We start from the raw sequence: 18,737 nt of genomic DNA on the forward strand, positions 1-18,737 counted from the left end.
ATCAAAAGGTAGAAGCTTTGTTTTTCTGATGTAAAAATTGAATTAGTTTTGCAGTATCTGTATAAAGCTGGTTTTCTTGGTAGTTTTAGAGATACCACACTGGTAAAGCTTTAAAAAGGGGATGTCTTGACCTTGTGAAAAAGTTAGTTGTTTGTAATGTTAAATGCAATTATATTGACATATGGCGATAATGTGATAAAGCGTAAGGGTTAAAGGTTGAAGGAACCATGGCTTGGCAATTAGCAATGTAAATGAAACATTCATTATCCAGCATGCTGAGAAGTTGATGAACTGTACAATAAATCTGAGCCTAAGTCACTATTGAGATAACTCATTTCAGACATAACAGTGTTTATTAGGATCCTAGATTTTGTTTTGAATTCTCTGATGAAATATCATGCTATATAGAAATATTTTATCCGTTAATTTATATGAAATAAGTCAATACTAAAAAATCATAAGGCCCTATGCAATTTTCCAGATACTATAGAATAAAAAAGGGAGAAACATGAAAGACATTGAAACTCACCCTATCTGGAAAGATGTTTGATTAGATGTATTAGTATCTCTTCAATGCATTGGCATTGGTATTTCTCCACTTTTCCCCAGTGACTTATATTAACTCATTTGAAGCCATTTTTCATATTATGAGATAAAATTGAAATCAGAATTGGACCTAGTAATTAGAGAGCCAAATACTGAACATTGTGAGCTCCATTTATACATAAAAGAGGGTATATTTTGGAGGGAACACAAGATATAGATTTGAGAGACAATGCAGAACATGTATTTATATGTCAGTATTTGTAAGGCTCATGAAGATTAGGATTGGGTGTTATCAGGCATTATTACAGTTAACTATACTTCTGTCTCTCAGAAAAATGCTCAGTACTGATGAAACCACGGCTGAATTTATTAACTTGATGACAGTAATGGTAGATAATCTCCCCTTCATTAGACAGATCTATGAAGCTTAGGAAGAGTTCCTAATAATAAAATAAATTGTGAATAATTCCTTCAGTAAAAATAAGTAAAGAGAAGTTAACAGAAACCAAAACACACAAGCATGTGCTAGCTTTCTTGTGAGACAAAACAATTTAACATTCAAATGATTGGTGGAAACAGAGTATATATTTGGTTTGTGTTAAAAAATATTTGTTCCTTTTAAAAGCTACTAGCTTAGCATGGCCTTAGCAAGTGATACATATTTTCTGCTCCAGCTTTGCATCAGTTTGGCATTGATAGACATTTTGTATTACATTTTATTTTACATGGATTTCCCAATGTGGAATAGACAAGTTTCTTACTGTTGAGGCAAAACACTTGAGTGTTGTATGTACTAATGACATATAAACTCAAGGGTGTACTACATCTTAAGTAGTTCTCATGCTAGTTCTGTGAAATTTTATTCTTGTAGATCATTATGAATCCTAAAAGGTCACAAAATGATTTATGAACTGAGCCAAAAAAAAGTTAGTACTCACTTAATCTCTTTCTCTATGAATATCTGATTAATGTAATTCTCATTCCCTCATCAGTGTCAGCATTCTTGCTGACATGGAGCATTTGTTTAGTATTTGAAGGAAATGTAATGCACTGTTCAGAAAAGGAGTTTCATAATGTGCATTGTATATGGGAGAGTTAACATTACTATATGTATATAGTATGGTGTATTTGTGTACTATTCTGAACTACACTGAAAGTACAAGGAACATGCAAACATGCAACTCTTAAAGAGCATGGTCTCACACTTCCCACCCCCTCATTTATGGTATAGAAAACCATTCAGAGAGTAAGCTTAACATGGTATATATATTGAAATGCCAAAAATTACTTTTAAGTAAGCGTCTGTCTAATAGTTTGCATCTTCAATTTCTGTCTTCTGTTTGCATCTTCTTACTGATTGGCTGTACTGGATCACCTTGAAGTGAAATGCGTAAGAAGTATTGTATATCTGTGTTTATGTACTTATATATTTTGGCTATATATGCAGACAGACACCATTGAAATATTAAATGTTCAATATATTTACAGGTTGTATACAGTGTATATAAAAATATTCAGTACCTATACAGTACAAAATACACATATGTTAGATTTGTTAAACAAGTTTATTTCCACAACCAGCTCTAACAGTAAAGCAGAAGTTTAGACCTCAAGTCTGAGTATTGCCCTGACCAATTTTTAGTTTTTTTTTTTTCTCTCTAAGTACTAAGCTTTCAGTTTTTCACTGTTCTTTGAAAAGCTATTAGAGTTTTAAAAGAAAGCTTCCTGGAGAAGACTGGTCATCTTTCATCTCCCATTGCAGCCTTCTTTTAGGTTTTTTGAGCTTTCTTTGCCATGTTTTCAGCTGAGCTTGAAATTTCCTTTTGGCCAAAGGTGGGAAATCCACCAATCATTCCGGTGTCATGAGAGCCAAAACCAAGTAAGTAGGAAGACTCTATAGTCTTTCCTAACTTTCTAATATAGAGACCATGTATGATGATATTTCAGAATATTTCTAACTTAGTGCAAAGTCCTTGAGCAAACCTTCTGGAAAGATCATATATGAGGCATTAGGAAATAAGGTATTGGGAAAGTCTTTGCACACTGTACATACACTGTGCACTTTCCAGACAAGTTAAGGCAGTAGTCTTTTTTACAGCATCCAACAAGATTAAGTAATACTGTGACATATGGGTAAGTTCTTGAAGCTAAAATCCAAGCAGTTTCTCAGAGTTCCAAAACTTGACAAATAATCTTTCTCCTATATATTTGTGAATTTCTGAGTTAAAACCAACTGAAAATATTCAGTAGCATATCCATAGGCATAAGGTCGTTGTGTAAGATAGGGGAGTCCGTCTGTAAATGGCAAAAATATCAGACCCTAAATCATTTGCTTTTCTGGGCAGACCAGTCCAAAGTACCATTGACGGTTTTCAAAAAGTAACTCTTCCATCAACATTTTGTAACAGCTCTTTCCAGTATGGTGCTAGTGAGTTACTTGTAACCTGTAAAAGGCAGGCTTGAGGAGGTTTTCTCTATTTACTTTTTTTTTTTTTGCCAGCTGGTGTATAAATATCAGTTATAGGTTTTGCAGTCTAATCTAATTGGTGGATTTTTTTTTTAAGCTCAACTCTTCTATTTTATTTGATAACATTTAGATTGTGCTTTCTAATTGCTTTCCTCTTAGGACAGAACTAGACCTCACTGTCTCTTGGCAAACACGGAGGAGACAAATGCCTTAGACTTTAGACCTTGTGACTTGGGAGGAACAACATTTTTGTAAACTTTTTAATGCTACTTCTGGCATGAAAACTTCTGCTAATAGCTGTGCTTTGCAGAATGGATGTGAAAAAACAGAGTAAACCAAATAGTTAGTGCTGGTTAGTGATGGTATAGGATTGAAAGGAACTTGGAAGAGGAGGTCATGGTTTTCCATATAAGTCTCCAGGAATGTCAAGTCACTCCATGAAAAAATTGTAAAGATCCTTCTTCTAGTAAGTTTCCTGGTTACTTGAGACAGCTAATTGCCTATCAAGCCATAGAGATTAGCAAGCACAGGAGTAGAATCTATAGATTCTGGCTGTGATTGATATTTACTATAAGTTAATTACCCAAAAGAACATTTATAGTATGGGTGAAAGGTGCCTTTTTGTAAGGTGGCTACCTAACACTACTCACAAACAGTAGCCAATTAGTAGCATGCTTATTCATATCTTGCTTACTGCATACCAACTTCCCTGTTCCTGTATTGTGGAAATGACAGTCTTGATTGAGCATTTCAGTGGTAACTTTCTTCTGTGGAAAACTGGAGCCATCTACTGTCCAAAGAGACCAGACCATCGTTTAAAGTGAAGTGTGTGATTATTCTGTCTTGTCCTGTATCTTTAATGTAACAGGCATTAATTGTTATTTAAAAATTTATATTACACTGATAGCTTGAGAATCAGGAAGAAAGCAGTTGCCATCTGCAAATGTGCAATGTCTAAAAGACTCATTCAGTAAAATCAACAAATTTTCTGCTTAGTTTATAGTTAGCTTCCATTACAAGTTATCTTCTCAATACTTAGAAGAAAAAACAAAAACCTTCTCATTTGGAAAAGTACAGTTCAATTCTAAACATGATTCAATGGAAAAAGCATTCCAGGGCCCTAGTTTCCTGTTTATTCCTAATTTGGGATCTAATAGGTTTCCAAAACTTCCATACTTTCCCAAAATGAAACCAAACCAAACCAAACTCCACAAACAAAAACACACAAATCCAACCAAACCAAAATATAAGCAATCAAACAAAAAACCCACAACACAAACAAAAAACCAAAACCACCGAATGAACAAAAAAAAAAAAAAACAAACAAACCCAAACCAACCCCAAATCTGGAAAAAGTCATGCTTGTTTGTTTTTATTTCTGGCAGGTCTTCCAGCTAAGATCAAACTTAGGGGGCCTGTCAACATCTTTTTTTTTCTCTAATGCTTTTCCACCACTTCTGCAGGCCACATTGTGCCATTGTCTGCTGGCCAGTTATCATAGTTATGCCCTTATGACTACTAGCACTATGTTTCAAAGTCTTACACAGGTGTAGCTATATGGAACTAAACAAATAATAGCGTCAGTTTGAGGCAGAAAGTAGGATATAATCCAGACAGCTGTTTTTTAGTTGCAATAAGCTATTCAAGGGTGGGAAGAGAGGAGAAACATACAAAACACTTGTTTGCTTTTAAAGTCAAAAGAAACACAAAAATCAGTTTAGCTCCCCATAATTTTAATTGCTGTGGTAGTTACTCATGTCTTACACACATTTGCAAACACACCCAATGTGAATAAGACAGCATTTATGTGTAGGTTGAACCAAGTGATTATAAATGAATTGAGGGATGTCTCCTGGGATTGGACATCAAGGTCTTGTAAACTAAAAATTTTATAAACAAACAGCTGTTGGGAAAATACCATTATGCAGTAATAGCTGCTATTAAAATCCATTAGCAATCTTGATGGCCTGTTTAAATTTGATGCATCATTTGCTCTGTCAGCATTTCTTTCTAAAGAATTTTGTGAAATATATGTAGATTATGAAACACAGTAGTAATAGGCTAGGAGATTAACACTGATTACACATTTTACTTCCATGTGCCAATCAAGCTTTGAAGAATGCTGTGTATTCTCCAATTTAAATGTCAGTGAACAGACAGGAACATATTAACCTGAACAGCTGCAAAGCTTTCTCCATCACTGTGTGAGAAATAGCACAGCTCAGCAGAGATGAAGTATTTCCAGGTTAAGAACCATGTTTCAGTCAACAGAATAAATCTCCAGTGTTTTCTAAGAGTTTGTGTGCTCTCCTAATTGATGCCAAACTGTCATTCTCCTCCTGCTCACAGATCCAGATACCACAGTGGGTACCAGCTGCCATAGAGGTAGGCATGGCCTGTAGATCATGCTGCTACCAAAATTAGTCGGACTTCTAATGAGATTTTGAAAAATCTGTGTGGCAAGAGCTATCTGAAAACCCTTCTCTCTGAGAACAGTTCAAGTGTCAGTGCTATGGCTAAACTGACCCTTCAGAAATAGGGGCTAAAACCCACGGGGTGAAACGTGTCTATGCCTGTGTCTGTGAACAGAAGCGGGGGATGCTCTTGGCTTGTTCATTGATACTACAATGGCACCATCTGGTGGGTGAACAAGAGTAAAAGGCTAAAGCTTGGTAGAGCCATCAGATTGAAACGTCGTTTAATCAAGACTTATTGTTTGCTCCTTTTTTTTTGTAATGCTTATACTCAGATGAAATAATGCTTGTTATTGCTCAACATAACTGAGGATTCTTTATAAGTATTAGTCTGGTAATAAGCTCACGTGCCAATTATATGGATGCCTTCTTTTCCCACCTTTGCTTCTACCTGTTCTTAGTTTCTTTGGCATATCCTCTTCCTCCTTTCTGATATCTGCAAGCAGCTTTTTGCTAAAAAGACAGGGAAAGGATGCTGTGTCTTCTGTTCCTGTCATCACTCCTCCTCTCCTTCCTGATGGAAGTACAGTGGTGGAGGTAAAACACACCTTGTATAAGACTGTTGTTCTGTTGTTCTGCTGAAGTATATAGCAGAGCCACTGTCAGTTCCTTTTGTAAGAGGGAGAAATAGAAATTGAACACATGTTTTAGTGTAAAGAGAAATAAGCCCCTTTACATCCTTTTAGCTCTGGGCCATTTTGTCTTTTTTTCTTTTGGGTTTAAAGATTTGGGTTTAAAATTTGCTTTTTGTTAAGGATTATGATACAAGTATCTTCATCAAAAGAGCTGTAGGTCTGTGATACCACTGTTTATTTCGTTTTGTCTTAACAGAGTTGCAAGGGGCTAAAACTACAGTAATACAGTAGTTGTATAATTTAACATGCAAGTTGATAAAAGGACTTTTCTACTTATCAGTCACTGTATGGTTATGATAATATATCACACATTCCAGTATGTGCCTCTCTCTAACACTCAGAAATAGATGGTTTTGCAGTGGACAGTGTAGCAAAGGTAAAGCCCTTGTGTCATTCCATATGGATTATTTTTGTGGTTTGAAAGAAGACTGGATGCTGTTTGGAGCTCAGCTTTCTCATTTAGATGTTAACATTTTGAATAACATCTTCAGAAAATAGATGAGGCTCTGCATTTAAAGACATCAATTTCACAGAAGTTGAAGTAAGACCATTCTAAAAATGAGCCAGCAGGAAAGAAAGGCTTACCTGCAGGTCTAATTAATAAGGTGCTCGGGCACATATTTTTTGCTTCCATAAATTACTTCAGTTCCATTAATTTGGTAAGATTTGAATGTATTTTAAGTACATTTTATCTGTAAGTGTATTAACAGTTTGACAACACTGTCACCCTGTCTTTACTGCATTTTCTTCAATGTTCAGGCAACACAAATTCAACTTTAAAAGAATTGTATGCAATGATTTTGAAACCTCAAATTAACAACAGGCTACTAAGAAGTCAATGGGTAGCAGTACAAAATTTAGTAAATAAGGTGCTTGCTTTGTTAGTTTCAATTTTGCTTTGACATTGCTGAAAAGTACTTGCTTCTTTCCTTACTGTGTTAGAAAGATGCTTCTGTAACAACACATGGCTGCATTCATGAAGTAGAAGGAAAACAAATATTTTTAAAGCCATTACAGCTATGAATGACGTGCCTGTGGCAAACTCAAATATGTGCCATCAACGTGCTATATATTTCTGTTTAATTTTTTATTTTGTTATTTATTTTGTTGTTTATATCTAAATATGTTTCTTTATTATGGTCTTAGTATACAATTTACCTGACAGATTTATGTGCTTGGAAATAAAGTGTAGTGATGCAAGCACTGTCAGTTGTGCTAGCTGGAGTCACTAGTGCATGGAGTGGAATTTCCAGCAGTTGGTAAGGCCTGTTTTAAACTTGCATAAAGATGCAGAGGCAGTATTGATCTAATGTGATCAGCACAAATAAAAGTTTTGCAGGCTATTTGGCCTGCCTGCTGAACATACTGGAAAATAATGTTTTTTCGTGCCACTTGTCCTGTAATGTTAGAACTTAGAGGACATTTTTATTTAGCAACCCCAACAAAATCCCTGTATTACTGTTTCTTAGCCATAAGAAAGAAATTTATTTTTTTTTCTGTTTCCACAGTCTAAGTCAAAATTTCTTTTAAACTTTGAGGGTTCCATACAAGTATCAAGTAAAATTAGAACCATATTAAATGTATTCCAGCTACTTTGGGCCTGGAGGGCCAATGGCTGTAAAACTAGATTTACATGCCAGTGTCAGAAAAGCAATGGTCCTGTGCCTCGGAGTGGGTTCAGGATACTGTCTCGCTTTTCACTTTCTTTTTCATTTTTCACATTTAGTTGTTTAGAGAAAGCAAGGCATAACTTTCTGAAGCATACAACCTGAATAAAATGTGTGTGTTGGAGAATTTGATCCTGCCAATTGTCCTCTAAAATCTGCCTTACAGACAGCTTGTATTTTGTTCTTGGAAACCTGAACCATCACTATGGTAAAAGCTTCTGTCTTGGCTACTGCAAATGTAGAACAAAGGCAAGGGTGTTACAGCTGCACTTCTGCCTGGTGTAACCAAGCGTGTGTCCACTGACAGGCATCTGTGAAGAACTTTGCTTTATGTTGCTTTTACTTGTGCTGGTAATGACTTCTTTCATCTCTTGTGAAGGAACTGACTGTTTAATAAATGAGTTGCTAAAGGCAATTTGCTTGCATAACTGTAAGTGCTTATTAGTAGAATCCTTAGGAAAACTTAAATGAGTTACAAGAAACTGAATTGCTACTCTTGCTTGTAAAAAGACTGGGATATTTTTGGTGGCAAAGTTCAGTGTACAGTGTTTGATCATCTCCGTTCAGTTCCCAGTTCCTGTTCAGAAATAGATGGTGCAGACAAGACTAAGGCCACTTCCATTGAAAACGCAATGATCCCTGTTTGTGTGTCTTCAGGAAGATGTGCAGCTTCCTTAGCAGAGAGATGAACTGAATGAATAGAAAATTAATTACTCTTTTGTCTCCAGTTGTATACCAGATGAGGATTACTCCACATCTGCAAGGCAGCATGGGGAGCCAAGCAAGACAGCAGTGATTTAGCATACAGTGCAAAAAAAAAATTCAAAATGCGTTTCTAAAATTTTTACATACTTAGTGTCATGGTTCAAGCAAAGCCTGGAAGAGCATTTTCCTAAATGTGATTGCCTGAAAAATAGCATTAAGATTGTCTGTGTAGGGAACTGACGGGGAGAATACTTAATATAAAGTAGTGCAGTGTGCCAAATCCTTTCAAGTCACTGAGAACCTTTACACTGACTTCTAGCTCATTAAGGCTTGCAGAATGAACACCTAAAGATAACAAATACTATTTGTATTTTTGGTGTGCAGAGACCCTGGTTAGAGTGGGGCATTTCAAAGCCATGGATCTGTGCTGCAGAAAGGAAAACATTTATTGTGAACCAAAGGATAAAAGTACAATGAAGATTGAGATACAGTTGAAGAGCATTTTGTCTGAACAGGAAACTGTATTTTTGATTAGAGAGATTTGGGGCAATAGAAAAGAAAACTATAGAAAGCTGAAACTAAATTCTTAAAGTGACATCAGCGGTTCTTGCTGAGAATTCAGTCATGACAGGAAGGAGAATAAGAAACTGGAAATGGAAACAGAGAGTTCATGACACATAATAGGAAAAGTAAAAAAAAAAAAAAAAATCTAAGGCAAGAATTTGCAGCAGTGGAGGAAGAAAACCTGTAGGAGAAAATAGTATTTTGGAGTCACAAGACTGAATGGAAGAAGTACTGTTTTTGAGAAAAAAAGATGAGTGGAAACAAACAGCTACTTTAGAAAGACAGAAGAAGAAGCAGTTAGACAAAGCAGCAGGCTCCACCAGTTACTAAAAATTTGACAAAATAATCCAAACCTGACACATTAGCAACTGGGAATATATTAAAAGTTATAGATCTGAATCCTGCAAAAATGGATTTTTTTATTTATTATCAGCTGATCATTTTCAAAGCAGGATTTTTAACAGGGAAAAGAGGCTTGGATGCTGCACAAACCTGGATGCGTAATGGGCCTGTATTGATAAAAGTGGTCCATTTTTTTATTCTATATCAATTATGTTGCAAAATAATTTTCCTATATATATCAATAGAGTGAAATAGCATTTACAATTAAGTAACTGTGGTTTATTCCTGTAGTGAGATTGTGAGATGCTTACATAAAATAGCAAAGTAATTACGAATAGGTAAAATATAAAAAAGTCAGCGACTTGGGATTTAAAATTGCCATTTAACCTTTAACCAACTGAAGGAGATTTAAGTGATTTTAAATTTTGGTAAGTGAGCCAGAAAACAGAGAAGTGTGAGTTCCTCCACAGTGCTGCATTGCTGTGTGGTGAACACTGGGATTAAAAACAGTATTCCACAGCAGATTTTGATGTTCTTTTTTTGTTGTTGTTGTTTGATTGTCTTTTGTTGTTTGTTTGTTCTTTTGTGGTTTTGGGGTTTTTCGTGTTTTTCTTGTTTGTTTGTGGTTTTGTTTTTTTCTTTCTTTTCTTTTTTAACTGATTAATTATTTTACATTAAATACCATTCCCTTTTAGAAGAAATTAATGCTGAGACATAATATCGTTCCACAAAATGCTTTCAAAGTTTCTTCTCCTTCTTTTGACTGCTTTAGATATAAGTTTTTGAGTTCCATCCAAGAGATTTTTGCTAGTTTTACCCTCTATATTGCCATTAAAAACATTGGTATTTTATTATTAGCTACAAGACTCATCAAATCATTTGTTCAGAATGCCACACCGGAGGAAGAACTGCAGGTTTCTTTCTACTTCCTGTAAATAAATGAGTTTTCCCTTTCAGCATAGTGGTACTGGCAGAGACATAGAATAATAGAATCATAGAATGATATAATCAATCATAAAATCATAGAGTAGTTTGGGTTGGAAGGGACCTTCAGAGGTCACCTAGTACAATCCCCCTGCAATGACATGGTGCAATGGAACTCTGCCAGGCCATTTCCCAAGATCACGTGGAGGCATTTGCTGGATGCTTTCTTTGGACTGCAGTATGGAGTTCGACAACATTTTTCTCTACTTCACCAAAGAGGGACAGGGTTGGCTTCCATTGTATTAAAATTTAAAAAAGAAAAAAAATCCTTCAGGACTATGCTATGTTATTTCTAAATATACTCTTGGCTGAAACCTGATGATTTATTAGCTTGAGTGGAAGTAATTCTTAAACATTAGCAGAAAGTTATTTCCTGTTATAGGCATAGAGGACATATGTGATATGTATAACATAGAAGGTGTTAATGTATATATAATTTTTCAGACTGTCTGCTTGTGATGATATCCATTTACAATATTGCTAGCTTCTTGCTATTGATAGTAGTTTTAATGGTACCTCTAGTCTTGCTGTCTCCAAAGGAAAAAAGTGCTCCTGAAAGTAGGAGAGAAAGCATTGTTTCATTCCTGTATAGTTACAGCAACTAAAGAGATACAGTACTTCTGTCAGACAAAAGTACATGTTTATGGAAAATGGCATTAGTATACTGTTGTCATTCTTAATGATGAAGCAAGTCTTCTTTTCCAATTTAAGCTGCAAGCATTAAAATTGCACATAAAAATAGTTCACCATTCTGCTTTGCCATTTTGGTTTGTTTTTTTTCCTTGATTGTATCTTCAGAAAGAATTAACATTTTGAAACAACATTTGTTCATGGATTTGCAGTGGTTAAATCAACAGTTAATGAGGTTCATCGTATAATTTGAGCTTGTAGTTTGTTTATGCTAGACCAACTTTATCCATACTCCAAACAAATTATCTCTTATAATCACCAGCCTGAAGATAAATCTCTAAATGCTTTTCTGATGATAGTGCTGTGGTTGGCAGGTGTTAGAAGTGCCTCCCAGGGACAAAGATTGAAGATGGGCTTGTTCTCTCAAATCCTTCAGGCGAGGTTGTTTAGCTTTCTATCCTGTCATCTGCAGAGGAGCCTTGTATGGTGCCCTGCTAATGAAATCTAATAGGCAAAGGTCATATATCTTTATGAATAAAAATGCAAAGCTGGTGAGTGATAAATGTGCTCCATGGGGTTCAATGGACGATGCTTACAATAAAATCCGTGTTTAAACAGTGTTTCAAATGGCTTGGCCTATCTCTCCGTTTTATGCCTTAACTACTTTTTATAACAATTCTCATTACTAGTGTTTGGATTAGATCAATACAAAAATAGTTGAATATGCATGCAGAGTTGTCTGTGTAATTAAAGAAATAGGTGGGGACTTTAAGTGAGCAATTATTTTTCAGTATTCATAGTGTAATGACTAAGATGGTTTACATAAAAGGACGTGACAGTATTATATTTAAATTTGAAAGCTTTATTGACTACCAATAGAAGCATACTAGCTTGTGTGAAGACGTGAAGGTTTAGGTAGATTCTAAGATCACTTCTATATCAAAAAGCCTTTGTTGAATGTCAAAATACCACAAAATAAAAAAATAAAAAAAATAAAACATGCTAGCATAAAATTGCAGATAGTGCCTTTAAGAAATTGCTAATCTGAAGTTAGAAGGAATTAAATAAACCAGATATTGTTGAATCACTGCTGTTTTCTGAGAAGTTACCAGTTCATTTGCTATAGTTATACTGCTGAGCTAAGAGACAGTTCAATAAATCAACTTGGGCTTGATGGATTCTACAAACCATTGCAATGAGTGCGTGGAAGAGTAAAGAAACCTCTTAGTATTCCCTCTTTGACAAAAGGGTATGCAAAGAGCCTGAATGGCTGAATGGTTGATTAATTTTGCCTGAAATTTTCTTGACAGCCAGAAATGTGTTTTTGCGTTACCATGTTTGCATGGGACTTATTTTGTAAGGTATGAATTATTACATATAAACTTACACCTGAGACTTAGCTGGCTAAGATAAGTAATTCCTTGTCAGTATATATATGGTTGTGATGTTTCTTGTGTTTTAATTCATCACTCTGGCAAGTCAGCCTTTTGCTTATTACTGCTTGCTAATCAGTCAACAGTGAAATCAAATATTGTATGTGATTAAATGAACCTTGTAACTGAAGTGGTAGGTTGTCTCTTTCTCAGTATTTTTAATTGATTTACAAGCTATGGAAAAAAACAGATGGAAGTTCTTAACCTAGGATCAGAAAGCAGAATAATTTAAAGGAGAATGAAAAAGTATATTGTAAACTATGTCCACATGGCCTATTGATTAGTAAGACACAAAAATAGTGTTTCTTTTTTTCTCTAAGTTTCTGAGGTAAATAATGTATTGAATTGTATCTACTCTACTGTCGTATAGAGATTTTTCCTTTTAATTTTGTACATATTTTGTGCATATTTTTACAGGTGATATTTGCTTGTAAGTGTGTATAAGCAGATCCCTGGATTCCTTTACTTTTAGGCTTTTGGTACTCATACCCATGGTTTCAAAAGAAGAGGCTTTCCTTTCCATGCAGTTTGCTCCAGAAAAATATGTACATACTTTATTCAGCCTTTAAAATGACCCAGAGGGAGTACATATTAACAGTTCATTTCCCTGTAGTTCCCTATTTACATAAAAGTGCTACTGTTCAGATTGTGCGTTTTCTAGTTTGTCCCTTTAATTATTTTACAGAGGCAGAGTTTTAAAGACATGCTTGAAAAAGGGGGTGGTATTTAAGCCTTTAAACTTGAAAATCACATCTGTATGTTTTGCTGTATTTGTGTTTTTAACAATTCCAAACTACTTATCCTTCAAATGCCCAAAATGCTGGGAAATGGCAGCTTTATCTTTGTCAGTCATGATTTTCTTATTACAGAAAACATCCGTTAACAATGAGACAAATTCAAGTGCTTTGAATTTCTTCCCTTGAAGATGGAAATAAATAAGTGCATTCACCTTTATCTCACTAGATGATGCATATCCCATCTTTGATTCCTGTTCTGCTGCAAAACCTTTTCTCTTCTACGTTTTATGGTCACAGCCATCTAGTGTTACTATGTTATTCCAGTGCACACCACAACAGTATGCACATCATTACCTATGTTTGTTTATGTCTTCAGGCTACACACTTAATGTTTATCTCATGCAGTAGCGGCAGTGCCTTAACAGGACTTCATCTTCAGCCCTTCTGATCTATTACATTCTTTTGAGTGTATCTGCACAGACCGTGCTGACACCAGGGAGCATTTTTGACCGCTATATTTCAGGCAATGAGTTGTAACCTCAGTAGTCAAGGGAGGCTGCCTTGCTTATGGATAAGAGTTTGTGTTCCTTCAGGTGGGTGGCAGTGATGACTGCTGAAGGCAGATATTCCAGCCGGAGGAAGGGTGTTCTAAGCCAAATGGGCTGTTACAATATCCTTGTGTTACATGGATATAATAATGTCTCTTAAGATACATGGTGACGCTGTACTCCAGCTGCTGAATTCAAGGCTGACTCAGCTAGCTCTGAAAACATGCAGTAATTGAACTGAAGTTTGGCTGTCTACCTGAGAAAATTTCCCTCCCCTTCTACAGATGTTATGAATGAGTTGAGACTTTTCAGTCTTTTCTGGAAATTGTGTGCTGTGCTAAATACACATAAACCGTGAACATTTTTGCAAGTTTTACTTAAGCACAGATTAAAATGGACAAGCCTGAATTCGAACATGCAGAATTTGTACCTGTATCATGTGCAAGTAAAACTTGTTTAGCTGTAATCTCAATTCATGAAGAGTGAATCAAGACACACTATCATCAAATGTACCTGTGCTGTAGAAAAGGTGCTGTTTCCAGTGTGAAACTGGCTAAATACACTTTATTTGAACAAAGTAGGATAATTTCTTTTATTAGAGATTAATCCTTACTTCTTTATTTTATTGGGTTTTTGTTTGTTTGGCTTTTTGTTATGTTTTTTTTTTTTTGGTGGGTTTGGTTTTTTTTTGTGTGTGTGTTTTTTTTAATTATTGTGCATTTAATGAAAATAATAGACTGTAAAACACAGCCATCAGCTACAGTAAAAGGAGTAAGATCAGTGTTAAACCAGCATTCATCACTTTATTCTATATGCAGTGTTTCATAATTTTATTTTTTAATTTTCTGTTTAAATTTCTTTCTAAGTAAAGCTTCATAGGATGCCTAAGGTTAAATATAAGGTGTGACTGGGATCACAACCACAAGCTCTCAAATGCCCATTCTCCTGTTCTTCAGTTTAGGACCCAATACCTTTTTCTTTTTGGAAACTTCAGACAGCAACACAAAGAAAGCAGAATGAGCCGCCATTTTTGTTCTTTTCAGGAGGCTGATAAATATCAGCAGAGCTGCTGTTTGGTAGATTGACATGTATAGCAGAAAAATGCAATCTTTCCTTACAGAAAATAGGGTGAATTTTCAATGGTGTTGATAAAAAAAAGGAAGTAAAATTGTGAATATACTTGTCTGCATTTCTTGAGTCTTATAGACACTGTACTGTTTAGTTTTTCCCAGGTTTAGTGACCTTACTGGAAAACTTTTGTAAAAAATTGAGTCTTTTTCAGGTCCTGTTGCCAGCCCCCCCCCCCCCCCCTTTTTTTTTTTTTTTAAAGTAGGGGGCTTCTAGTAATTAGCTGGATTTACAACAAATGGCACACAGACTGTTAGCTCTACATGTGTGCTATAACATTGGTGTTTACCCTATTATATTGCAATTTAAGTATGTCATAAAGTTTTATCAGTGATCACACAGAAATAAACTGGAATGCAGTAGTGACCATGAAATATTAAGAGAATACGTTATGAAGTAGTATGTGTTGACTTCTGTATTGTGATAATTGCTTTGGTTGTGAAAATTGTAATGGGATACAGTGATATTCCTCACTTATATTTTGTGACGGTTGGGTATTTTTAGCAAATGAGTTGTCAGCAGAAAGGCTTCATTAGACCCATCGGGGTATCTGCCCATGAATAACGAATCCCAAACTGTACTGACAGTTTCCTTGAGCCAAAATGATGGAGCACCTCTGACAAAAGCCATATTGTGCTCTCCATGTGAGAAGTGTGAAGAACAAAAGAGACAGTTTGTTCTTAATTTGGTCAGGTTAATATTGACACAGCTAGCTTAGAAGAATCAGAAGTGTGTGCAGTGTACATTTACAGTGATCACGGGTAATTGGCTGCTGTCTTCATGAATCAGAAAGTGTTGCTACAGATGGAGAAGTTACACATTTTCTGGATATTTCTTGTAGTTTTTATGTTAAAGAATCATCCACGAATGTAGTCATGTTAACTATTCACTTAAAAAAGGGATTCCTATAAACACCCCAAGTTTTAGAGAAAGAAGTTTCACAACAATATACAACCGATATAAAATAGTATTTCTCAACAGAAATACATAATAACTAAACAGGTCATCTTCAAAAATCCTTCAAAAGTGGATTTCTTAAACTTTTTATTCTGCTTACCCAGAGGATAAAAAAACACTTGTCATTTCAGAATGTTCACCATATTGTTGTGTTGTAGTATTGCATAAACTATTTATATGCTTTTGAGAAAATACACAGTTTTATTACAAATGCTAAGGCACTAAATTTCTTCAGTATCCATATTGCTGTTAACTGTACATTTGCAAAGTACATTTACAACTAGATTCTATTTATTTCAAGTATATTACATTTCAAGTATATTTACAGTCCATTTTTTTTTCATTATAGCTTACTTAGAGGGCATTATGACAGCTAATCTAATAAAGTTTACATATGCTGTTTCCCTTCCATACACTATGAAATATTGATTAGTAGTTAAGCCAGCACATTCTAATAAAGTAAGGATAAGTATTATAGGAATGAACAGCTCCTGACCTTTGCCATGGTATGACTGTATATCAGTGTATTTTTTACTACACTAATTCAGCAGCAGCATATTTTATACTACTTGTAATTAATTTGGAATTTAACAAATTAACTGTTGAAATTACTAGCTTTTTTATTATTTTTCAAGGAAATTTTCTGGTTTTTGTTAGCATTTACAATACATGCAACATTCTGGTTGTTTACTTAGGCTAGCAAATTTGTGGAAGAGTCCCTTATGTCTACCATATCTTTTAGCATATATTCTTTGGTTATTGATACGAGTTTCTTGTTTTCAACTATATTTATTTGAATGTTTGAATGCTTGTGAAGGGAGTAAACTTTATGGATATTTGGGGTGATGGGTAAAATTAAACTAAGGTTTAGAAATTTAGATTTTAATTATTCCAACTAGAAATTTGTTAGGATAATTGAAGTAACTTTTGCATGCTTAAGCACATTTTGGTGCTTTTTTTTTAATATACCTTGTACTTGAGTCTTTAGAAATATGTTACGGGTTTGGATGTTCAAACCTAATTCAATATAATTCTTCACCATAACCCCCTATTCAGATTTTAGATCTTAATGTCTCAAACTGGCAGCTGACTTTCATTTGTGCATTAATCTGCATGAATTTCACGTAAAACTGATTTTTAGTTGTTGTGTGAACACTAAAGTGGAACTTTCTCTCTAATCTCGGAAAAGAATCTATTTCCAAAACATTTGACAAAAAGATTTTTGTTTGGTTTAACTTACAGGGAGGGAGATGAATTTTGTGGGCACATTTGAGTGGATTAATAAATAGTATCTATATATAAATATATATAACCAAACCAGTAATTTATTAGGTGGGAGACAGATGCAGGGGAATAACATGCCAATTTGCGTATACAGTTGTGTTCATGATGAACTGCTGTTTGTTCAGGGCCAGTGTATCTTAGCAGCATCAGAAGGACTATTAGCTAAGAGATGACAAAAAATTACCTCAAATAGAAACAGCAGAAACATAAAGGAGAAGATAAAATTTCTACAACTTTGTTCATTGGCAGTTACCAGACCTGAAGACTGAAGATAGACCCTTATACATTGGGCATGATACCCCCATGTGAGAAAGATGGATGTATCATTTATGTTGCAAAATCTATTATTCAAAACCAGGATAATCCAAGTATAAATGAGAATAGGGATGGCAAGTGCAGTGTTTACCTCCTGTGTATTTGGTGTGGGGAGTGTGAAAATAATCAGGGTTTTGACACAGATTTTAAATCTAATTTGCCTTAATCTGTCATTATGAAGAGGGTTATTATTTTGAAGACTTGTTTAGAATTCAAAGAGCAGGAATAAAGGAATCTAAAGGAATAATCCATTGTAAAATCACAATGATGTGACATCAGAATGGATACATAAGTTAGTACAAGTGATTTCTTTTTGAGTGCCTGATTTTGTACCTCAATACTATTATTTTTACATCTGTTATTGTAAATGAAATATTGGCATGACAGATTCCATAAAGCTTTTTAATTTTTTAAGCAAAAAAGGGCTTTTATTCAAGAAAAAGCAGTAGCCCAGTACTTTCAAGCAACCATGCAAAAGCAAGTGCCAGGAAGAGATAAGAAATCTGTTTCAGCAGCATTTTCAAGAAGACAAAACCCTACATTTAGAATTTTAGTGTTCTTCAGAAATAAAAGGTTCTTGTTTTTTATTTTTTTTTAAAGTTCATAGCTGTTTTGACAAATGGAATGGGATTCTGTTGTCAGTTACAGACAATGATACTTAGTAACATTTCTGGCTATTTTCACCACAGATTTGGACGGAAAAAGGAAGGAAAAGACACTGACATTGCTTTTAATTTCTTACCATGTTTCAGGACTGCATGTTACACAGGAGTCTCGTTGGTGATCTGAAAGCATTTGTAGAGAAATACGGGTTTGATATACTTGTCATTTTGGCCAACTGTTTGTCAGATGAGAAGCAAACAAAACGACAAATAGCAGTATACTCTGAAAATTTAGAGCTAAGCAATCAAGTAAGTACCTGGAAAAAGAATCAAATAACATGTTTCCTGAAAAAAATGTTTGTTTAAAGTAGTATATACCTAAGTCTTGACTATTTAAGTGGAGTCAAAAAGTAGCAGATAAGCAGCTACTTGAAATGGCTGCATTATTTAGATGATACAAACTGAAAAATGTGATATTTATGATTGTTTCAAACCAGACTAATAGAAAAGTGTATGGTTACAAGAAATACAGAAAGAGACAAGGTTTTGGGTTTTTTTTTCACTAATTTTGGCTTAGTTTTGTGTTGTGATCTACACAAATGAGTCTTTGGCAGAGAGGGACAAGTGAAAAAATGTAAATGGTAATAAGCAGAACTTATCTATGTGTATGTTATTGCCAAAGAATTTAAGCTCTGAAATGAAACCAAGTTATTAGTAGG

The 18,737-nt window shown here is 34.8% G+C and overlaps 1 protein-coding gene across 6 annotated transcripts in view; it reads left to right on the forward strand.

Moving 5' to 3' along the window:
• PRUNE2 (prune homolog 2 with BCH domain) overlaps window positions 1–18,737 on the forward strand; it is a 144,248-nt gene that overhangs the window by 56,553 nt on the left and 68,958 nt on the right. For all 6 annotated transcript variants that reach the window (XM_057402138.1, XM_057402136.1, XM_057402140.1 and 3 more), the window contains exon 7: window positions 18,169–18,327. In XM_057402138.1, coding sequence (XP_057258121.1) covers window positions 18,169–18,327 — 159 coding nt within the window. The remainder of the gene's footprint in view (window positions 1–18,168; window positions 18,328–18,737) is intronic.

Source organism: Pezoporus wallicus, unplaced genomic scaffold (genome assembly GCF_028554395.1).
Source record: "Pezoporus wallicus isolate ANWC-B61680 ecotype Strahan unplaced genomic scaffold, APGP_CSIRO_Pwel_v1 contig_6275, whole genome shotgun sequence".
NCBI classification, from domain to species: Eukaryota; Metazoa; Chordata; class Aves; order Psittaciformes; family Psittacidae; genus Pezoporus; species Pezoporus wallicus.